Below are 25,183 nucleotides of genomic sequence, written 5' to 3'. Positions count from 1 at the left end.
TGTCTCGCCAAACTAACCGCGCGATATTTGCTTTGAATCGCGGGTTTGAGGATTATACCATGGAGCAAACCTCCTTTCTTTTATTAGCTTCTTTTTTAGAGGAGCTATAGAGTCTAGTGTCATTCGCAGTGAGCATGCAGCACTATCAATAAGATGGTCAATCTGAGACGGACTAAAGTTAGCGTAGGAGTCCTCTGTTATATTGAGCAATGGTACTGAATAAAACCCTGAAGAAATCGCTTCTTTAAATTTAGCTACAGCATTATCAGATAGACATCTAGTGTAGAAACTTTTGCCTAATGGCGTACTGTAGCCGACTCTCGACTACCGTAGGTTCTCCCCAACACAGATACGGCTTCAGTGGGTAGGTTTAACAAAGGTATATTTATTTCACTCAAAATACAACACACAATGCGGACCGTCGTGCGCTCCGCTCCGCTGCCCGGCTTCTCGGGCGCACTCGGTCCCGCGTTCCCGGAACGCCACCACTCTGATGGCTTCACGCTCTCGTCTCAGTCCTCGTTCCGCGTGTGTCACTGTTCCTCTCCCGAACTCCCGTCTGCTACTCCTTAAGTAGCTTTAGCATAATTAGCACCACATTACAGCTGTGCTGATTGAACTCACCCCGGCACTGTTCCCATGAACCACTCCCACACCTCTCTCCCCTGCAGCTGAGCGCAGACCACGCCCACTGCCACACGTACACTCTGGTAGAACAAATTCAAAGGTTATTAGAAAATGGTCCGATAAAAGAGATTTCTGTTGAGAGACAATTACATTTTCTACTTCAATACCATAAACCAGAACAAGGTCGAGGGTATGGTTAAAAGAGTGAGTCGGTTTATGTACACACTGACAGAAGCCAATAGAATCTAGTAATGAACCAAACGCAGTACTAAGGCTATCATTATACACATCCACATGAATATTAAAATCCCCTACAATAATAACTTTATCTGTCTTAAGGACTAAACTAGATAAAAACTCTGAGAATTCAGATAGGAATTCAGAATACGCACCTGGTGCACGATACACTATAACAAATAAAATTGACTTTAATGCTTTCCCGCTCGGGTTTGAAAGACTAAGAACAAGGCTTTCAAATGAGTTGTAATTTAATTTAGGTTTAGGGTTTATTAATAGGCTTGAGTCAAAGATAGCTGCTACTCCACTTCCTCGGCCTGTGCCTCGAGGAATATGAGTATTAATATAACTTGGAGGAGTTCATTCATTAAGGCTAACGTACTCTTCATGACACAGCCAGGTTTCAGTAAGACAAAATAAATCAATATGATTATCTGATATTAAATCATTTACAAGTACACCCTTAGATGACAGAGATCTAATATTTAAGAGTCCACATTTAACTGTCCTGTTTTGATGCACTGTTGCATCGGTTGCCTTAACTTTTATTAAGTTATTTTGTATAACTCCTCTTCTGTTGACTTTAAATAATTGAAGTGGCCGTGTGGCAGACACAGTCTCTATAGGGTTTTGGGTGGGTAAGTGGGTGGGTAACTGCTCCAAAGGAAGCGCAGAGAGGTGTGAAAGACTGCGACTCTGCTTCTGCTTCCTGGTCTGAACTCTGGGTCATGGATTAGGTCCACTAATGAACTGGGTCAGATTTCTAGAGATGAGATCCGCTCCATCCAAAGTAGGATGGATGCCGTCTCTCCTAATCAGACCAGGTAATCAAACCGTCACTGATTACTCCATTGACTTTCGGACCAAGGCGCGGCTAAGCTCATGGAATATGGCCGCTCAATGCGATGCGTACATGCTTGGCTTGGCAGACTACATCAAGGATGAACTCATCTCCTTCGAGCTGCCCACCTCTTTGGACGGACTGATCGAGGTGACCACTCGACTGGACCGTTGCATCCAGGCCAGGCGGCTGGTGAAGCGCCAGGGACGTTTCAGCCACGGCTCATTTTCCTGCTCCACACACGCTACCTCTCCGAACCAACCATCGACCATGCCACCTCATCGGGAGACCGAGCCTATGCAGGTAGGTCGCACCAGACTCTCGACTGAGGAACGTGACCGGCGCCGCAGGGACAACCTATGTATGTACTGTGGTCAGGCCGGCCATGTTGTTCCCAACTGTCCGGTAAAAGCCAGGGCTCACCAGGTACTGGTGAGCCGAGCCGTGTCACGACCCTCCTTCTGCCAGAGGCCCCTTTTTCATGCCAAGTTGCTCCTACCCGGGGGGCCTGAGACTATCTCCACCTTCCTGGACTCTGGAGCAGATGCATCCATCATGGACGAGGGACTCGCTCTGCAGCTGGGAATCGACCAGGTTCCTCTTCTTCGTTCTGTTCCAGCCAGCACCCTCGATGGTCATCTCCTGGGGACTGTCACCCATCAAACCGTCCCAGTCCATATGCTTCTGTCCGGCAATCACCACGAAACCATCACCTTCCACATCCTGCAATCACCCCGTATTCCCCTCATCCTGGGGTATCCATGGTTACGACGCCACAACCCCCATATCGACTGGGCTATGGGGGCTTTCCGAGGCTGGAGTCTGCACCTCAAAGTTCTGCAGTCATCATCTCTACGCCTGAACTCACAGGGGTCCCGGTGGATTACCACGATTTCAAGGAGGCGCTGCCTCCTCACCGTCCCTATGACTGCACCATTGACCTACATCCGGGCACATTCCCTCCTAAAGGACGTTTATTTTCCCTGTCTGCCCCGGAAAGAGAGGCCATGGATAAATATATCGACGACTCCCTGGCTGCTGGTCTCATCCGTCCCTCGTCATCTCCTGCCGGAGCGGGATTCTTCTTTGTGGGAAAGAAGGACAAGACCCTTAGACCATGCATTGATTACAGGGGTTTGAATGACATTACCATTAAGAACCGTTACCCCTCATCACGACGGCCTTTGAACTGCTTCAAGGTGCGACCATATTTTCAAAACTCGACCTCCGCAACGCATATCACCTGGTCCGGATCAGGGAAGGAGATGAATGGAAGACCACGTTCAACACACCAAAGGGCCACTACGAGTACCTGGTAATGCCCTTCGGATTAACCAACGCTCCGGCTGTCTTCCAGACCCTAGTTAACGACGTGCTCCGAGACATGTTGGACCGTCATGTCTACCTCGACGACATTCTCCTCTTCTCCAAGACTGAAGAGGAACACATACATCACATCCAGTCCGTTCTACAACGCCTCTTGGAGAATTCCCTTTATGTGAAAGCAGATAAATGTGAGTTCCATGTATCCACCGTCGCATTCCTGGGATACATCGTCTCTAACGGCAACATCCGGATGGATCCCGCAAAAGTCTCCGCCGTCACTTCCTGGTCTGCTCCGGACTCCCGCAAGCAGCTCCAACGATTCCTGGGGTTCGCCAACTTCTATAGACGTTTCATCAGAGGCTACAGCTCGGTAGCTTCTCCGCTCACTGCCCTAACGTCCTCCAAGGTTCCCTTCCTTTGGACCCCTGCAGCCGAAAAGGCCTTCCAAAACCTCAAGACCAGATTCACCTCAGCACCCATTCTCCAAGTCCCCGACCGGCAGTTCGTAGTGGAGGTGGATGCTTCCGACGTGGGAGTTGGAGGTGTTCTGTCTCAGCACTCCGCCACCGACCAGAAGTTGCATCCCTGCGCCTTCTTCTCTCGTTGGTTGTCCCCCGCGGAGAGGAACGGCCAAGAGACTGAATTCACGACAGGCCCGGTGGTCGCTGTTCTTCACAAGGTTCAACTTCACCCTCTCATATCGCCCCGGGTCCCGCAACATCAAGCCTGACGCTCTCTCCCGTCAGTTCCAGGAGGAGGAACCTACCTCAGGGCCCTGCACCATTCTTCCAGACTCCCGCCAAGTCGCGGTCCTGACTTGGGAGATTGAGAGGTCAGTGAGGGCCGCAACCGAAGGCCAACCCGGCCCCAGCGCCTGCCCTCAGAATTGCCTGTTTGTCCCTCAAGATCTTCGGTCTGACGTTCTCCAGTGGGCTCACTCCTCCAAACTCACCTGCCATCCGGGCATCCAGCGAACCGAAGACGTCCTGCGACAACGCTTCTGGTGGTCCTCACTCCCCGAAGACACCAAGGAGTTTGTTAACGCCTGCCCGACCTGCAACCAGCACTAGTCTTCGCACCAAGCCCCGGCGGGCCTCCTGCATCCTCTTCCTGTACCCCACAGGCCATGGTCACACATCTCCCTGGATTTCACATCTGAAGGCAACACCACCATCCTGACGGTGGTCGATCGGTTCAGTGAAGTGGCCCACTGCATCCCTCTGCCCGAAACTCCCCTCTGCTAAAGACACCGCTGAACTCATCTCCCTCCATGTCTTCCGCCTACATGGGATCCCGGTCGACGTCGTCTCTGACCGGGGTCCCCAGTTCACCTCAATATTCTGGAGGGAGTTCTGTACGTTGCTGGGAGCCACCGTAAGCCTGTCCTCTGGGTTCCACCCACAGTCCAGACTGAGCGGAAGAACCAGGAAATGGAGACCGCACTACGATGCTTGGTTTCCCGGAATCCTACTTCCTGGTCCCGACAGCTGTTGTGGGTGGAGTACGTGCATAACACCCTGACCAGTTCCGCCACCGGCCTGTCCCCCTTCCAGTGCGCGTACGGCTTCCAACCTCCGTTGTTCCCCACACTGGAGAAGGAGGTTTCCTGCCCTTCGGTCCAGACCTTCATCCGCCGTTGCCAACAGACCTGGACGAGAGCCAGAACAGCCAACCGACACCGCACTCCAGCCCCCGTCTATCAAGTAGGGGATAAGGTGTGGCTGTCGACCCGGGACCTACCCCTTCGGGTAGAATCAAAGAAGCTGGGTCCTAAATTCATCGGTCCATTCGAGGTCGAAAGGGTCCTCAACCCGGCGGCAATAAGACTCAAGCTTCCCAGGTCCATGCGCATCCATCCCAAGTTCCATGTCTCCAAGGTGAAACCAGTCCGGGAGAGCCCCTTAATGCCAGCTGCTCCTCCTCCTCCGCCTCCTCGTCTCATCGAAGGAGGACCTGTCTACACCATCCATCGCCTGCTTCGCTCTCGCCACTGGGGTCGGGGCATTCAATACCTGGTGGACTGGGAAGGATACGGTCCTGAGGAGAGGTCATGGGTCCCTGCTCGTCACATTTATGACCATCGATTCATCGCAGACTTCCATCGACAGCACCCGGACCAGCCCTCCAGGACAAAGACCCCGGCCAGAAACATCCAGGAGGCCCCGAGTCAGACAGTGAGGCTTCGTCGTCCGGGGCCGAGGAACCCTTCCTCCAGACCCCCTCCACCCACCCGACTGAAGATCCGGACTCTGCGGCCTCGGAGGAGTACTACTTGCTGGCTAAAAGCAATTAAATTCATAAAATTACAAAACAGTATTTCTGTTCCCTTACTGTTAGGATGCAGCCCATCATATTTCATAGGCACCACATGGTCCAGGAAGAATCAACGTGACAAAAAAAAAAACCCAGTCCCTTGGCTGTAGTAACATTTATAACGGTTAAAACACCCACATTTTTTGGTCATAGTGTGTATCTCCACTGGGTTAAAAAAATAAAAATAAATCACATTCTAAATCAGGATCATGTTATAATTTGAAAATATTATTGTCAGTACAAGATGTTTTTCACATTTTAACAATATATTTTCAAGTTACAACAACATAGGAACTGATCACGCTAGGTCTTCTGTTTATCTTGTCTTATGAATGAGGATTTTGTTAAGTTCTGGATTATTTCATGCTTTGGTTGAGACATGGCAAGATTCTGCTGTTACTGAGCTAGGTGGATGATGATATCCAAAGTACACATACATGCATAGCATATTATGTACACACCAAGTAAAAACCTATTTACATATATATACAAACGATATATAAAATTTTTGAAATATTTTTATACTTAATTTACTATTAATACAATAGTGCCATATTAAATCATTAAATAAAGTTAATGAGAATAATTTTCATCCTCAACCCAGTTTTGCCAAAATACAGAATTTTGGGCTTTTAAGCTTAGGATAATAAAAGGCCCGCTGATTGGACGGTCATTCGGTAAGTCATAGTTGTAGGTGGCGCCTATGCTCTCTTTTCTTATAAGATAGAGATCACCAGTGTCCCGCCCTAGCACAATGCTGTGTAACTCTGTTGAGGTTTTGGCATAGATCTTTGGGTTAATGATGTCTCGTGGCCTTTCTCAAGAGCAATACTGTTTTCCAGGCTCAAATGCCTCCTGTGTTACAGCACAGTTCAGTATGGGGACCGAAGTTGCACTCTATTTATTGTTTTCTTTAGGCATTCTCATTACCATTTTAGGGAACTCTGTTGTCATTGTGTCAATAGGTCATTTCAAGCAGTTGCATAATCCTACCAATGTGCTTATTTTATCTCTTGCCCTTGCGGACCTTCTTGTTGGTGTTATTGTGATGCCCTTCAGCGCCATCCGGACCATTCATGGCTGCTGGTTCTATGGGGATGACTTTTGTCTGCTGCACTCCAGTTTTGATATGTTTCTCACCAGTGTCTCTATTTTCCAGCTAATTTGCATTGCTGTAGACAGACAACAAGCTATATGCAATCCTCTGCATTATTCTAGGAATATCACAATGTCAGTGGCCTGGATTATGGTATGTGCCAGTTGGTCACTGGCTGCTGTCTACTCTTATGGACTGCTTTACTCAAAGGCCAATGTAGCAGGGATAGAAGATTATATGTCATCAATAAACTGCCTTGGCAGTTGTAACCTTGTCTTTAACCACATTTGGGGAATCCTGGACGGTGTTACTGCTTTTTTCTTTCCTTGCACTGTGATGGTTTGTCTCTACACTAAGATATTTATTGTGGCTAAAGATCATGTAAGAAAGATTGGAGATATGAGCAAAGGTTCAAATAACAGAGGAAGAGGTGGGTTAATTAAACAGTCTGAGCATAAGGCTGCAAAGACTCTGGGTATTGTTCTTGGTGCATTCATCTTTTGTTGGATGCCCTTTTTTATAAATTCTATAATTGATGCCTACACTGGCTTCAGTACACCTGCATCCGTCTTTGAAGCATTTGTTTGGTTGGGTTATTTCAATTCAACATTAAACCCAATTATTTATGCCTTATTTTACCCCTGGTTTAAGAAATGTTTTTATCTCATTGTCAATCTGAAAATATTCAACCCTCAATCTTCAACCATAAAAGTGCATATATTCTGATGCATATATGATAGTACTGTTGAATATTTGTATGGATATCCTTTTTCTTTTTTAGCTTAAACTTGAAGATAAATGTTTGTGAATGTTCAACGGTAATTAATTCTATAGCAGTAGCAAAGCCAATGAAAGTGTTGCATTTTCTCCAGCACTGTGTTTTTTTTTACCTGTGGCAGGTTTTTGGGCAGTTTTGTGATTTGGGTGCAGATGAACTTTAAAAGGATTAACCACAATTGAATGTCTTTTAGCATTTAATTCGATCGTTATTGTGATTATTATTATAAAAATTGACACCATTACAATTTAGTGAAAGTTATTTACTAATCATGATTTACCACCATATAATATGGAAATTATTATTTTATAGATATATTTTTGATGTTGACTGAAATAGGTACATTTATTACCTAAAGGATTGCATTTTTTTCATGAAATTATATGCAATTATTAGTGGAATTACTAGGAATAATTAATTAATTAATTTCAATGAATTGTCATTGAAACTGAAATAAATCATGAATTGGCAGGCTATTAAAATAAAACAATGTTATCAAGGAGAAGTTTCCTGTGTTTATTTTTAAGCTGCCATCCTAAAGTGTCCATACAAGTTGAACATTTCACAAGATCACAGAAGCAGCATAAGTATGAAAAGAAGGGCTGAAGCTGGAACGCAGGAATAAGTGTAAGCAACAATATATCTGAGTGCAAGCATAGAGTTTGAGCAGAAGTAAAGCAGTTCCAAGTTCAAGCACGTCCCTATTTGAGAGTGCTGACAGGGTTTTGAAGGAAAGAATTTCAAAATCTGGATGTACATAGTAAAAAGACTGCAATTGTATAGGGCTTTTCTAGTCTTCCAAATAATCAAAGCGCTTTAACACTACTTGTCATCATACAGCCATTCATACCCATTCATACACTACAGGAACAGCCTGCGGGAGCAATCAGGGGTTAAGTGTTAAGTGTCTTGCCCAAGGACAGTCTATGGCCTAGAGGAGCCCAGTATCGATCCGCTAATCCTCTGATTGAAGGACGCCTCGCTCTACCACTGAGCCATAGTTTCCCCTGTTGTGACATAAATGAGTCATGCTCTCAAATTGAAAGACTATGCTCTTGAATAAAGAAAAAAAAATGTGTGTGTGTGTGTGTGTGTCTCCTCTGGGCTTGATACACCTGTGTGTCCCCTTGTTCCTTGATGACCCCGGTAATGTGGTGTGGGGGGTATCTACTGCTTGTTTTTGACCACTGCAGGGTATGGCTCTACCCAGTTCAGTTTTGTACTACCTGGGTTGGCCGGGGTCCCCTACTTATCCACTGGTTTCTGCCATATGGGTGGACGAACAGGAATCTACTTCTGACAGGGCATTTGGCCAACATTGACCCCATTTAAGGGGGTTGCAAAATGGCAGATTTTTTAATCTCTGGTTTCCTGAAACTTCTCAGAGGATGGTCCCACCACAATGTAGCACTTCCATCATGGTTCGCATCCTCTAGCACTTAGCATGCCTGCACCGGGAGGGTGCCACCTGCCATACATTTAAATGGACAATCTTGATAGGATAAATAAATGGCAATAGTACGCATATGGTGAAGCACTCCATCTTAAAGTTACAGTGTGTAGGATTTGGCGGCATCTATTAGTGAGGTTGTAGATTGCAACCAACTGAAACCTAGGTTGGGATGTTAGGTACAAATTTCAGGATGTTTCAGCTATTTTCTGAGAAATGATGCACACCGCAATGCTGAAGAACTTTCTGCCATTTTGGTCAGGACATTTGTCATACCTTACCGCCCATGCAAAGGTATGCCAAATATCAGATTTTGATTAAGAGAGACCAGATGGTCATTTTGAACTGAAGTGAATTGTTGCTAGGCCCTATAAAAATAATTGTAAATGACTTATCATGAAATGAAATATGTTCCACAATTGAGGCTGTACTTTAAAGCTTGCATGGTTACAATTAAATAAGATGTTCCTGAAAGAAGATAGTTCACCAGAGGGTCTTTAGAGTGTTCCCATAATTAGCAGGAACCAGTCCTGGGGTCCAGAAAGTTTGTTTGGTGCAACGTTCAGGATGTTTCAGATATTTTTGTGAGTTTGAAATGCTCCAAATTTGGAGTACTTTTGAGAAACTTTCTGACATTTGGGTGAGGACATTTGGTATACCCAACCACCCGATACAAATGTAACTCGAATGGCAAGATTTAATATGTGAGGAAATGAACAAAATCTGCCATTTGGAATACAATTTTGTGGGTTTGTCAAGCAAGCCCCTTGTCCTCACTTAAGATAAGAAAGGTATCCCTTATTAGTCCCGCAGTGTGGAAATGTACAATGGCTGAACGTTTCCTAAATGGCAGTAGGACAAATGGGATACTTTCTGATATTTGGTTTGGTTAGTCTTTGACTAAAATGGGTTGCTTTTCAAACCCTTTAAAAACACTTGCAAATTACTTGCAAGGACACAACTATTCTAGATGGCATTGCACTGGCCTCTAGCACCAATGTAAAGAATATCTGGGTTATCTTTGATCAGATATGTTCTTTAACTCCCACATAAATCTGTACATTCCCACGTTGCGGGACTAATAAAGGATTATCTTATCTTATCTTAAAACAAACTTCAAGACTGCCTTTTTTTCACTAACCTAACATTGCAAAAATCAGGCACATCCTCTCTCAAAATTATGCAGAAACAATGCATTTGTTACTTCTAGACTAGATTACTGCAATTCCCTTTTTAAAGGCTGCTCTAATGAGTCACTTAAGGAGACTCTCCAGTTGATCCAAAATGCTGCTGAACATTTACTGACAAACACTAGGAAAAGAGATTATGTTACTCCTGTATTAGCTTCTCTGTATTGGCTACGTGTAAAGAAGAATCATGACGAGTGTAGCTCATAGATATGCCTATAGACTTAAGGAGTAACCGGCAAAAAACCATAAAACCAACATACACAATGACAAGGAGGGATTGTAATTATCTGTAAACGCATATCTCATATTCATAGACTACTTCATTGCAAAGTGTCGTATCTTTCATGCGACAGTGCTGTTGAAGTGATGAGAAAGGATGCTCCGCGGACACTGTTCTTGCTGGTATAATAAAGTTTATTACAAACAAGCAACACATGTCATGACGGACGTCTAGAGCGCCCGGAGGTCTCGAGTCGAATCTGTGAGTTCCCTGACCTTCGAGCTCTTACACCTCATTATATAGGATACATGTTAATCACATTTGGGGGGGGAAAGTCAAGATAAAGTATGTGGCCCCGTCATTATACACACTTAATCACATTTGGCCCCTGGTATCCTGTCCATCTGCTTCCTGCACCCTATGTAAGACAAAAACACTTAGGTCCTTCGCTGTATCGTGCAAGACCTGAAAATATACCACATATTCCCCCCTTCGAGACTTACACAAAGTCTCGAAAAAATAAAAGAAGAGACATACAGGTGTATAATCATGACAAACTTAACAACCCGTCCTTTTTAACATTAAAGCAACTGTACGGAGTATAAAAGTGAGAGTGAAAAACCTGTCAGGCAGCTAATCTTTCTTGAAATATCCATTAAACAATGTAGACAGGAAAATTCCCTCACGGTCCCTCTGCCAAGGCGACCATACGCAGTACTCCATAACACTGAAATGAGGAATTTTAGCAATTTGTGTAAGGAAATGACTTAAGCAAATACATATGGAACTCTCAGTAAATCAAAACAAAACAATGTCCAAAGTCAGGCTGGTCGACCCATCCTGCCTACCCCACTGTCCCTAAACATCGAGAAAAAGAAAACATCCAAGTCATTTCCCAAGCATTTAATACACAAAGAAGAAAATTCATTTTTAATAATACTAATGTAACATCTAAGAGAAGACATAAGACTGTATAACGCTGCAGTTTCTCAGCAGCCTTGACTCAGGTGTAGTGTCGATGGCGTCTTGAATCTGGATGTTGTATCGCCAGTCCACGTTCAGAGTCCTTCAGACCATTCGTATTTTCATGTTTGAAGTGTCTGAATCCATTCAGCCCATCGGAGTCCCTGACAATCCACCACCCTCACAGTGGTCTTCCCCCAAAATGTTCTAGAATGGAAGAAAAGAAAACCAGTATCTTTTGCATACAGAATAGATGCAAATTAAAACATCAAACACAGAATAAGAACACTTCTATAAGTAAAAATGTGAAATTACAAATCACATTGTCCATTAATCATATTGTTCATTTGTTTCCATACCCCCCCTTCGAGACTAAACAAAGTCTCGAAAGAGCAAAACAAAATCAACACTACAAACTACGCAAGCGATAACAGAGGTAAAGAATAGGATTATAATCATATTAGATATTCAAAATGGATATTCCTCCACCAATTCGATCTGTATCGCGTCATCCTCATCCACGTCCGTGTCAGCTTCGTGTAATAATGGCATCAGAGTTTGATCGCCGGGCAGCACAACTCCAACCCATCTAATTATCATAGCCTTTGCAAAGGTCAACAACAGCGTACAAAAACAAAACATCACACACAACGACAGAACGAGCGCTACCAAAACCTGAACTAACACTGCTCCTAGTGGCCCCAATTTATCCTGCAACCAAGCATTTGCAGACCATCCCGAGTCTTCTGACGGGCCAAACGCATCTCTTATGAGCTTCAATGCCTCTATGTGTTACGGAATGTGGTGTGGACCCAAAATGCAGGACTACCAGGAGACGGATACAGTTCTGGCGCTTTATTTAAAGCAGAGAACTCAGCATACAGACAGGCAGGATAAGACTCACAGAGGGAAACAGGCAGGGGATCAGGCAGACAGAAATCAGAGGAAGCGGAGGTTAAACTCGGGGGTCGGGGACAGAAGGCTGAGTCGTTGACCGGGGCACAGGCAAGGCAGGTAAGTCCAGACAGGCAGGCAGGGTCGGCAACCAGGAAATCAGTCCAGGGGATAATCTGGAAGGTCTGGCATAATGCGAAGTACGATCTGGCCGTGAGTGTGTGTGAGACTGGTGTTTAAATACTGCAGAGTTGATGAGTGGATTGAAGGCAGGTTTGTGTGGCTTGGAGCAGGTGAGTATGCTTGTGCTGATGAGGTGAGTGAGGGAAATGAGTGTGGTGAGAGAGTGGGAGGGTGACACACCCACCTCACAGACACACACAGATAACCAAACAAGGGAGCACAGGAGACACAAGGGCAAGGGAAAACACAAGGAATAAACAGAGACATGGCCATGGTCATGACAGTACCCCCCTCAAGGGGACGGCTCCTGAAGTCCCAAAAAAGTCCAAAGGAACATATATCGGGTGGGCGGTGGGGGCCCGGAGGAGGGCTAGAACTCCTCCGAGGCTGCAGAGTCAGAGTCCTCGAAGGCTGAGGCAAGGCGGACGGGCAGAACCCCTCTGGGGGCGAACTGGACGATGACCAGACCGATCCTCTCTGGGGGTCGGCCACGGCGAGGGTCTCTCGAGGCGGGCAGATCCCCTCTGGAGGAAGTCGGGCAAGGGTCTCTCGCAGCGGGCGGATCCTCTCTGGAGGTAAGGGTCTCTCTCATTGGGCGGATCCTCCCTGGAGGTCGGGCAAGGATCTCTCGTGGCGGGCCGATCCTCTCTGGAGGTCGGGCGAGGGTCTCTCGAGGCGGGCGGTTCCTCTCTGGAGGTCGGGCGAGGGTCTCTCGAGGCGGGCGGATCCTCTCTGGAGGTCGGGCGAGGGTCTCTCGAGGCGGGCGTATCCTTCTGGAGGTCTAACTTAACAGAGGCTCTGGAGACTGGGGCTCTGGAGACCGGGGCTCTGGTGGCAAGGTCTCTCGGACCTGGGGCTCTGGCGGCAAGGCGGGAACAGGAGCAGGGGGACGCTGCGACCCAGCGGAAGCAGGGGAAGGCTGCGGCCCAGCCGGGACTGGAGTCGGCCGGAGCACCGACGGACAGGCGGTGCAGGAGTCGGACAGAGCGGCGACGGGTCAGGAGGTGCAAGAGTCGGCCGGAACGGCGACGGGTCAGGAGGTGCAAGAGTCGGCAGGGGCGCCAACGTGGAACAGGAAACGGCAGGGGCGCCGACGGTCAGGAGTCGGCCGGAACGCCGACTGGACAGGAGTCGGCCGAGGCGCCGACGGGTCAGGAGTCGGCCGGGATGCCGACGGAACAGGAGTCGGCCGGAACGCCGACGGAACAGGAGTCGGCCGGAGCGCCGACGGGTCATGAGTCGGCCGGGACGCCGACGGAACAGGAGTCGGCCGGAAGGCCGGTGGGACAGGCGCAGTCTGGAAAGCCGGCGAGAGCTTAGGGACAGGCTGAGCAAAGGTCTGTGAAATGGCTGCCGTGAGCTGCTGAACCCTGTTAGCCAAGGCAGTCCAGTCAAAGTTGCTGCTCGTCAGGGTGTGGCGAATGTCAGCAGTGTTGGTGACAACCTGGGTCTTAGTCGGCCGGGACGCCGACGGAACAGGAGTCGGCCGAACGCCGACGGGTCAGGAGTCGGCAGGGCGCCGATGGGTCCGGAGTCGGCAGGGACGCCGACTGGTCAGGAGTCGGCAGGAGCGCCGACGGGTCAGGAGTCGGCCGGAAGGCCGTTTGGCGCAGTCTGGAAAGCCGGCGAGAGCTTAGGGATAGGCTGAGCGGAGGTCTGTGAAATGGCTGCCGTGAGCTGCTGAACCTCGTTAGCCAAGGCAGTCCAGTCAAAGTTGCTGCTCGTCAGGGTGTGGCGAACGTCAGCAGTGTTGGTGACAACCTGGGTCTTAGTCGGCCGGGACGCCGCTTTGAACCCGAACTGTGATGAGGTGTCGACCGCTGGGTCCATGTCTTGGCCAGATCGTTCTGTTACGGAATGTGGTGTGGACCCAAAATGCAGGACGACCAGGAGACGGATACAGTTCTGGCGCTTTATTTAAAGCAGAGAACTCAGCATACAGACAGGCAGGATAAGACTCACAGAGGGAAACAGGCAGGGGATCAGGCAGACAGAAATCAGAGGAAGCGGAGGTTAAACTCGGGGTCGGGGACAGAAGGCTGAGTCGTTGACCGGGGCACAGGCAAGGCAGGTAAGTCCAGACAGGCAGGCAAGGTCGGCAACGGGAAATCAGTCCGGGGGATAACGCTGGAAGGTCTGGCATAATGCGGAGTACGATCTGGCCGTGAGTGTGTGTGAGACTGGTGTTTAAATACTGCAGAGTTGATGAGTGGATTGAAGGCAGGTTTGTGTGGCTTGGAGCAGGTGAGTATGCTTGTGCTGATGAGGTGAGTGAGGGAAGAGTGTGGTGAGAGAGTGGGAGGGGTGACACACCCACCTCACAGACACACACAGATAACCAAACAAGGGAGCACAGGAGACACAAGGGCAAGGGAAAACACAAGGAATAAACAGAGACATGGCCATGGTCATGACACTATGACACTAGTCATATTATCAGAACTATCAGGAATCAACGTATAGCAAGCCGACCCTGTTAAGTTCAAAGTCATACAAAGGCCCCCTTGTCTGGCCAAAATATAGTCAAGAGCCATGTCATGTTTTAGCAACGTCAGTCTGTGGCTTTTCTGAGTGTTTGACAAATATTCAAAGCCTCTTATGGTTTCGTTCGCAAAGCCCTGCAAGGTGTAGGTAATGTTGTCGATGTGATCTGCCAAGAATGTCACCCCATACCATGGAAATAATCCTATACCCCACTTCTCTCCTATACTTATTCTCCAATGGTAAGATTCCAAATTGTGGAACTGTGCCAACTCACGTTTCTTCCTACTACTTGAAGCGACATCGGATTGGACCCCATCTGGCCCTACTCCCTTCTGGATAGTAAGAACCTCATATGGAAGTTTCAACAGTGCCATATAACAGCATCCTGTCCACCCATATGGTAGAAATATGTATGCCTTATTACCACAGACCCACCAAATATCTTTGAAATTTCCTATAGTCACATTCCCCGGCAATATCTGGTTATGTACCCTTAAAATTGTCTTCTTTTTGTGTTCTGGTACCTGAAAAGATGCTTCATACGAATCATTACTATTCCCATGTTTCATTTTACCCAAGTCCATCATATAGTCATCACAATCTGATAACCCCATAAACGTTCCCGGCCCATCATAAGTTGTATTTGAACAAAAACAGCTGGTAGCTCCCACTTCTGTCACCTCCATTACATCAGGGAACGCAGTTCTGATATCTTCATGCTGATCAAGTAAATTTACATATGGTAATTCCATCAACCAAGAACAAGTAAATCTAGGCCTAAACAGATGCACTGACAAAGACATCACTATATCTACTGCTGACTGCTGGTGATACAACAGCCATGATAATGCATAACTTTGACACCTATCGGTTAGTGGTTCTGGTATAGTCTCTAAAATCGCAGGCCATGAGTTCGGCGATAGGACTTTCACCAGACATGGACCATCCGTTTTCACAACCGATCTTACGGAGTGGGTTACTTGCTGGAACCATAAGTTCCTACCTGCCCAAGGGTCTGCGATGTGTAACACTGAAGGATCAAACCCAAATGCCTTCCATTTAGTGTCTCTCTTTTGTATTGTATGGTATTGATCCATCATGTATTCTGGTGTCTGATCAGAGTCAACAAAGTTATTATCTACGTTTGACATAGTCCTCTGAGCTGTCATAGATGACTCTACATACCTCTCTTCTATCCTCTGTTCTCTAACTTCAACAGTGTCATTACTGCTGTTCACGCTAGGCTCTATTTTTGACATTAGCTTCTGGGTTGCATTGATCGCATCCTTAAATGTCCAAGATGTCATATTAGATGTCTGCGTTATATTTACAAATGTCGTAGATGCCACAGATGTCGTCACTGTTGTAGCATTCATCCCTTTGGAGTCATAGCTAGAGTAGTAGCCTGAGTAGGTGTATGACCATTCTTAGTTGTTTCTGGAACTAACGTAACAAGCTTCATCTGTGTACTAATCACCTTTGGAGTAGTTACTGTAGTAAATTGTTTCTGAACCCCGTTAGTATTCGTAGAAACTCCAATAGGCCCCAAATCTCTTATCAGGAGTGACACTCTACGAGTTACACGACCTTCGATCCAATAATTTTGATATGGAACAAATTTAAACTCCGGTTCTACATAAGTACACGTATATTCTCCTTCGTCTTCCCGAGTAACATTACGCAGGACAAGGGAACAATCATCTGTACTTTTCTTCCACCTCATCTCATTAAACAAAATATACTTCCTTTGATCACGAGGCACAATGTCATCTTCAGGTCTTGTCAACAACAAATCTTCACCACGACTATTCTCCCATTTGGGAGGCAAGTTACCACCACTGTTCCATCTCCCACATTGACAAGGAAGGTAAGCTGTTCCTCCTAACCTAACTCTGATCACAGTACTCAAAGGAGGTGACGTTATAGATACCTCCTGAGGCGCCTTTGTAGTTACATGTGATGCATTTATACCTCCAATAGCTTTTGCCATTGAAAGAGTAGATTTCTCTTCCATTTTCCCAGCTTTCGTCTGGCGAGTTGATGTCATTGTTGTCAATTCTCTTGTTTCCCCAACATCTTGGAAGTCCATACTCTTATTCCCCCCTAGTATCACTAGAGACACTATGCGAACTCTAAATCCTAACTCGGGCCGCTTACTTCCAATATGTCGATCGTAAAAAGTACACCTGTAATCACCCTGATCTTCCTGTTGAAGCTTGCGTACATAGAGACTACAGTCTCCCTCAACCTTCACTCTCCTTTTGTCATTAATTAATGTATATTTCCCTAATGGTACTGTCTCTGACAGATCTAAGATCTTACCATGGCCATCTTTCCACTGAACTCTGAGTTTCCCTTTACCACTATTTTCTTCTGTACACTGACATGGAAGCCGAACTGACTCCCCCAAGGTTGCTTCAACCCTGGTTCTTGTAACGGTTTGGTTTGACTCTTCTCCTAACTGGTCTCGGGCTCCTTTGTCTAACTGGATCCCTGGGTTGTCCTGCAGCGGAGTCACCGCCCTTTGATATCTCTGGCGCTTTGCAGGCAACTGAAATAGGTCCTGCTGGGTCTGGGACATGTTGAAAGACAATGTCTCTAAATCTTCTTTCCTGTCCATCAACTGCCGAGTCATTTCTGGCATCATCAGGAATATGCACAGAAACATCCACATTGTCTTCTGGACTCTGCTCTCTCCCTCTCTGGTGCCTTCAACATCTTGGCTCTCTTGAGCCTTCAATGTGGCGCCTCTTCACTTGGCGCTTTAACACAATGTGATAAATGATACCACGTGGGAGACCCTTTAACCTGGACCGCGGTTCCAGTACTACGAACTACTTCAAATGGTCCTTCACGGCGTTCGTTATACCACTTCCGTCTAAACACCTTCACGAACACCTTGTCTCCAGGTTGCACTGTGGTCCTTTTTTGCTCATTGAGCTTCTCCTGCACCTCCTCCTTAGTTTGCCTGTCAGACACATATGTGGATATTATTTTATGTAGATTAACCATGTATGTGACATATGTTTGCATTTCATCTTCTAAAAGGGCCAGACTTGGACCTTTCCCACTTGTCCGCAGACAAGGCGTTGGCATCAGTCTTCCTGTAACCAACTCATGAGGTGTCATATGTAAATCGCGGAGCTCACTAGAGCGACATACCATTAACGCCAATGGAAGCGCTGCTATCCAATTTAACCCCGTGTGCTGGCATATTTTGACAATACGATTTTTCAGAACACCATTCATTCTTTCGCACATCCCTTGACTTTGCGGATGATAGACTGCACCAAGACGCTGTTTAATTCCTAGTTTTTGCAAAATCAATTTCACCGTCTTATCCACAAACTCTTTCCCATTGTCTGAGGATATTCGATCTGGAAGTCCCCACCTGCTTATGACCTCTCTACATAAGAACTTGGCGACCGATTGAGCATCTTTCCGTTTTGTTGGACAAGCCTCAGGCCATCGTGAAAATCTGTCCACAACGACTAGCATATATCTTTTCCCTTCAATCGGTTTTATCATGTCAACATAGTCCACAACTAGTTCACGCATAGGACCCCTTGGAGTTGGGATGTGGCCCGGAGGAACCGTCACTCCCCTCCGAACATTGTTTTTCAGACAGATAGTGCACCTGCCTATGACATAATCAATCTGTTCAAGCAAACATGGTGCCCAAAAACCATACTCTTTTGTAATCTTTCTCTTAACTTCCCCCCTTGCAACGTGAGCTAAACCATGCGCCTCCTGAATCATCAGACCCAACAGGTCTGGAGGTGATAGTATCAGCCCCTCATGATTTCTCCAAAGTCCAGTAGAATCTCGGGTGGCACCTCGGTCTAGCCACAACTGTTTGTCCATTTCAGGAGCAGCTTCCTGTATTAAAATCACATCTTTGAGCGTAATTTTGTCTTCCAAGTTCACTTCATGCGTGACGAGAAGAACTTTGCCCAATTTATCTGCTCCTGTGACTGCTCTTGCAGCTTCATCGGCCGCTCTATTCCCTTGTGAAACCCTTGATGCATCCCTCCTATGTGCCGCACACTTAGCTATTGCTATTTCTTTAGGCTTCATCATAGCATGCAGCAATTTCATGATCTGGGCGTGATGCTGTATCGGCGAACCATCCGTTTTCTTAAACCCTCGGTTCTTCCACACTGCTCCAAACAAGTGGCACACATTATGTGCATATGCAGAGTCGGTATATATCGTCACTCGCTTCCCTTCTGCCAACAAACACGCTTCAGTTAGCCCCACCAGCTCAGCAAGTTGTGCCGATGCAGGCTGTGGTATCCCTTCAGCCTTCTCAACTGCAAATCCAGTTCCTTGGGCTTTTACTACCGCATAGCCAGCACTTAATTTATCGCCCACACGATAACAAGACCCATCAGTCCAATACTCCAGGTCCACCACATGCAATGGGAGAGCTTGTAAATCTGATCTAAGCCTAGAGTATTTCTCTGCTTCTTGAACACAATCGTGTGGCTCACCATCTTCTGGAGTTGGCAAATTCTCAGCTGGATTTACCGTAACACACCTTGCTAGGGTAACATCTTCCTGCTCTAAGAGCCTATGATAGTCTCTGAGCCTAGACATAGTCAAGTTGTTCTTACCATAATTCAAAAGATTTCTGAGACTATGATGTGTAAGAATTGTCACTGGATAACCCATTGTTACAGATGATGCTTTATTGTACATTAGAGAAACTCCCACCATAGCTCTGTAACACAGTGGTAACCCTAGCTCCACTTCTGAATAAGCCGTGGAGTAATATGAAATGGGTTGAGGACTCGTCCCCGTACCCGTTGGTTGACAAAGAACTGCACATGCATGTTTACCCCCAGTAGAAGTCGATACATATAACACAAAATTCTTAGAGTAGTCTGGAATTGCTAGCGCCGGAGCCTCTTGCAACTTCTTTTTTGTCGTTTCAAATGCCAAAAGGCCATCGTGTGTCCAGGACAGATTACAGTGTAGCTTAGCATTCCCAGTACTTTTAATCATAGCTCTCAAAGGCCCCGTCAAGCTAGCATAATCCTCAACCCATGCTGAAGAATATCCTGCAATACCAAGAAATGTCATCATCTCTCGGACTGTTCTGGGTTTTGGAGCCTTGCGAATAGCCTCCACGTGACTATCAGAGATGCTTCTGTGTCCCTGCGTTATTGTTTGACCCAAATAAGTTACCTTCTCCTGACAATACTGCAGTTTCTTCAGAGAGGCCTTGTGACCCCTCTCTGCCAGTATTTGTAGCAATTTAATTGAGTCCTTATGACATGTCTCCTCATCTGGTGAACAAATGATGATGTCGTCCACGTATTGAATTACATTGCTATTTAATACCTGCTCTATCCCCTCCAAATCGTCTTTCACTATTTTGTTGAAAATGTGAGGACTATGTTTGAACCCTTGTGGCAGTCTCTCATACTCATAAGATTGTCCGTTGTACGTGAACCCAAATAAGCTTTGGCTTTCCCTACTAAGTGGAACACTGAAAAACGCACCACATAAATCTAACACTGTGAAATGTGTCGCATTTGGCGGAAGTTGGGCTAACAAAGTATGTGGATCCGGCACTTCTGCTGGAAAATCAACCACCACTTCATTGACCGCTCTTAAATCATGTGTCAGGCGATATGAATTATCTGGCTTCTTTATCGGCAACAAAGGCGTGTTGCTCTGGGGATCCTGTGTTATCCTTAAAACACCCGCCTTAAAAAGTCGTTTTCTCCCCTTTTTTCCCTTCTTTTGCTCTGCCTTGTATGTGGATACAAGTACCAGCATTATTTTAATTACCTCTGGGTTAAGAGTCCCCTCCACTGGCCATGGTTGGTCAATTTCAGGCCAGCGTTTGTGCCATTTTTCCGATATTTTTGCAATATTTGCGATGCCTCTAATTAAAGGATTATTCTTCTGTACTATATCAACAGGAGTGATTACTTTTGGATTTTTAGTGTTCTTTTTCCCCATTATAACGGCTTCCTTATGTTTCGTTATTGTACTTTAAGAAGTAATTGCTAAATTTAAAAACTACTCAAGGCTATCCCCCTATTTTTTTTAAAAACCCAATTAACCAATTATCCAATTAACCAATTATCCAATTATCCAATTATCCAATTAACCAATCAACAAATCAACCAATTACCCAATATTCAGCTCAAATCGTCAAACAGACACCATATTGAATGTCCACCACAGCACAGATCAGAACAAACCACGCACAATAACAAAAATGGACGTCTGTAATTGTCAGCAGAGGTTAGACCAAACAATCATATGCCACTAATTAATTAAATGCATTAACTAGTCAATCAGTTGCCAAGTTTTCTATTTATTTATTTATTTATTTCTCCTAACTGCCTAGAGCATGTATTCTTTCATGTGTATAGGAGCAGGTCAACATCCTCTTAGGCTTATAAATGAAAGCAGGTTTATATGTGTACCATCAATATTACCTACGACTGAGAACACATACAAATATGGAAAATGCAGGTTTTGTTTTTGCCAAAGAGTCTGTGGATAAAGTTGTACCGGCCTTTAGTAGATTGAAACGGAAGCCTCCCCGTGGACGTCAGCAAGCCACAATTCTCATTCACCGTCCCGTCTCAATCATTCACCGTAAATGACAAACAGACAAGAAACAGGCAATGATTTAGTCTCTTGTGAACCCATTAGGTCCCTTTAACAGCATCATAAATTCTATTCCTAAATTAAACCCCTACCTAAACATTGTAGTATTTAGTGAACCCCGACTGGACCAAACAGTTCAAACGGCAAAGGACTTCTCTGTAACTCCCAAGAAAGTGTCACCGAACGCCTTTTTTGAGACGAGTGAGGGGGGGGTTTCAAATGCTACCCTTCTTAAACGAAGTTCATTGTGCATTTAACAGCTTATTTATTATATTACGTCCCTTTTAAGAAGAGCTCATGTTTTATTTACTAACTCGTTCAATTCATTTTTACGTTTCAAAAAGAAGCTCATAGTTTTACACCATACCTTATTCAATTCATTAAAAAGAAGCTCATAGTTTTATACAATACTTTATTCAATTCATTACGTCTTCTAAAAGAAGCTCATAGTTTTATACAATACCTATTCAATTCATTACGTCTTCTAAAAAGAAGCTCATAGTTTTATACAATACTTTATTTAATTCATTACGTCTTCTCAAAAGAAGCTCATAGTTTTATACAATACTTTATTCAATATTACAAAAAGAAGCTCATAGTTTTATACCACATATCTATCCTCACAAATTATTAAATGTCCCGTTCTCAAATCACCACCTATGCATGTTTATTCAATCATAATGTGTTTTTCTTTCTTTTAACTTTAACACATCTATTCTCTTCCTATGCATTTTATGGCACACAGTTGGAACACATCAGCAGCCAAGCACATTCAGCACTCCTACACACACCCATTCTCCCCCTCTCTTCTCCTCCAAAGCAAACACACACACCCATTCTCAAATCAGTTTCAGATCCCTTCATTCATACAGCATGCTTATTGCCGCTATTTCCTTATTTTTTATAAAATTTATGCTACCTATGAGATGTAGATTTCGATGAGAGGCTGCATCAGACACCATTCGTCAACAAATGTCAGAGTGGGAACAGTCAATCGAATTGTGATTCTACATTCTCCAGTTATTAAACTGACCATCAGATGTCATTCCAGGTTTTATTCGGCCCGTACTACATGCTCCTACTCTTGAGGGCTCTATCCTATCCGATTTGCGGCTCAATCATATGATCCTTTCCTTTATTTCCTTATTTCCTTATTTCCTTATTTCTTATCACTTTTTACATTTATTTATACAAATTACCTGGATCCAGGTTTCCCCAATTTTGTCTTTCTAACTTAATTCCGGACTATGTCAAAGCCATCGTTACGCAGTGGCTAATATGCATGTGTCTTACCGTTAAGAAGTTGAGGGCCCATCTTCAATTAATCTTGCACGATACTGTTTAGCACACCTTATCGTTACCATGAAGCTATTCTAAACTATTCCTTGTATTTCTCATACTTCTTTTCTTCACTTTTTATCTTCCCCCTTTTACATTAAATTTAGCACGGAGCCTCACTTTAAACATCAAATCAACAGGACGTGTCCATAACAAGAAGGTTCTTAATTTTTGTGTGACCAAACAACTCCACATAACAGCCCCAATTCATGACAAGCATTCAATCGAGTGAGCTCACCGTATGTGAAGTTGTAGCAGAAAACCGCGAGGCCACCTCCGATCCTGTTCGTGACGCCAAATTTGTCGTATCTTTCATGCGACAGTGCTGTTGAAGTGATGAGAAAGGATGCTCCGCGGACACTGTTCTTGCTGGTATAATAAAGTTTATTACAAACAAGCAACACATGTCATGACGGACGTCTAGAACGCCCGGAGGTCTCGAGTCGAATCTGTGAGTTCCCTGACCTTCGAGCTCTTACACCTCATTATATAGGATACATGTTAATCACATTTGGGGGAAAGTCAAGATAAAGTATGTGGCCCCGTCATTATACACACTTAATCACATTTGGCCCCTGGTATCCTGTCCATCTGCTTCCTGCACCCTATGTAAGACAAAAACACTTAGGTCCTTCGCTGTATCGTGCAAGACCTGAAAATATACCACAAAAGTCAAGTGAGTACATGCATTTCAAAGAAACTAAGGTTGAATACCCTTGGCTGAATATTTGGCTGCAACATATATGATCAAGAACAATTTTAAGACCACCTGTTTCTAAAGATGTTTAAAAGCAAATTGGCCTACTTTGAATAATCCTTAGACATGTAAATAGTGCTATTATCAGTGAACTATTTGTGACAGTCACATGAACGCACGCGCCCAGGGGGCCAAGATACAAAAATTTGGGGTGCACGAACAAGCAGCGCAACAACTTACAACTTACAACTTTGGCCTACATGCCCTGCTCGCCGGCCGTGATTATGTCATTTTCTGGCGTGCTTGCTGGCTTCACTAAAACGAGTATAAACTAAGCTTAAATGGTCAGGCACCATTATATTTTAAAGAGCGCATAGTGCCCTATTACTCCAACAGAGCACTGCACTCCCAGAATACAGGGTTACTTGTGGTTCCTAGAATCTGTAAAAGTAGAAAGGGAACCAGAGCCTTCAGCTATCAGCTTCCAGTTTCAGTCCGAGTGAAAGAAACTCTCAACACATTTAAGAGTAGTCTCAAGTCTTTCCTCTTGGGGCTGGCTCAGGTTTGCCTTGGACCAGTTATGCTGCTATTGGCCTCGAGTGCCAAGGAACTTCCTATGATACACTGTTTCCCTCTCTCCACCTCTCAATCTGTATGCATTCATGCCCCATTAATAAGTGTAACTAATGCACAGGATATCCTAGCAATTGTCTTTGCAATCTCTAGTACTTCCGGCTCCACACAAGTGGCAGCCTTTTACAGCAGCTCCTGCTCACCACTGAGCTTTTTTGTTTATATTATGTTATTTTCGTTCCTCTTTTCCTTTTAATTGTTTAATTGTTTTCAACAGTAGTGCACTAGAGCAGCTAGACAACTCGAGTTTGTCGTAGTCTATTTGTTGTTTATCGCACTTTTCACCACCGTGTCCAGGGATCCAGCACGCAGCCATGGTTCCATTGTTTAGCTGTTAGCATTCCGAGACAGGGGGTGCTGCTACCTGAGGAGAGACCCGATGTTCTCCGCGAGCAGAGGAGGAAGAGACAGGGAAGCCGTGCAGGGGCGGAACGTTGTGCCAGGAGAAGATGTTTTAAACCCGTCCTCCCCTCCATCATTATGGGAAACGTGAGGTCTATCCCCAACAAGATGGATGAGCTATCAATGCTGACTGGCCATCAGAGGGCTTTTTTGAGTCAACTGTGTGGGAAGTATTCAGTGATGCCCATGGGGAGGACATCGACAGTCTCACAGAATGCACAACGGACTACATAAACTTCTGTGTTGAGAAAACCGTACCCACCCGGACTGTACAGTGTTTTTCCAACAGCAAACCATGGATCACTCTTGAGATAAAGACCCTCCTCAAGAGGGTTTTTAGATCAGGAAACAAGGAGGAGCTGAGGACTGTGCAGAGGGAGCTGAGGAGGAAGATCAGGGAAGGGAAAAACGTCTACAGGACGAAGATGGAGGATCAGCTGCAGCAGAACAACATCAGCGGGGTCTGGAAGAGCCTCAAGGCAATGTCTGGCCACAAGGGGCCCAACCAACAGCCTGTGGGGGACCAAAAGTGGGTGAATGATCTGAATTTATTCTTTAACAGATTAGATCAGCCATCCACCCCTCCCCCCATCCAGACCTCCCTGCTGCTGCAACCCCCATCGTCTGCACCCCCTGTAGATTGCCCCTCTTCCTCCACCCCCTTTTCCACAACACTCGGCTCCCCTCCACACTCCTCATACACTGCACTCCATGACCAGCACCCCACCCCCACTCCAACAACCTACAGCACACCACGCAACACACACCACACAAATAACCAGGTGAGAAAAGAACTGAAAAAAATAAAGGTGAGAAAGGCCACTGGTCCAGACGGCATCAGCTCAAGGCTCCTCAAATCCTGCGCAGACCAGCTGTGT

At 45.6% G+C, this 25,183-nt stretch overlaps 1 protein-coding gene across 1 annotated transcript; it reads left to right on the top strand.

Annotated features, from left to right (window-relative positions):
- Positions 1 to 6,146: 6,146 nt before the first annotated feature.
- On the top strand, positions 6,147 to 7,166 carry LOC129092248 (trace amine-associated receptor 13c-like). Its single transcript, XM_054600117.1, has one exon. It carries the CDS (start codon positions 6,147 to 6,149, stop codon positions 7,164 to 7,166), a length of 1,020 nt encoding a protein of 339 aa, XP_054456092.1.
- The last annotated feature ends 18,017 nt before the right edge of the window (positions 7,167 to 25,183 follow it).

Source organism: Anoplopoma fimbria, chromosome 1 (genome assembly GCF_027596085.1).
Source record: "Anoplopoma fimbria isolate UVic2021 breed Golden Eagle Sablefish chromosome 1, Afim_UVic_2022, whole genome shotgun sequence".
Taxonomy (NCBI): Eukaryota; Metazoa; Chordata; class Actinopteri; order Perciformes; family Anoplopomatidae; genus Anoplopoma; species Anoplopoma fimbria.
Note: the sequence above shows the minus strand (reverse complement) of the source record. Positions and strands in the feature narration are given on the sequence as shown.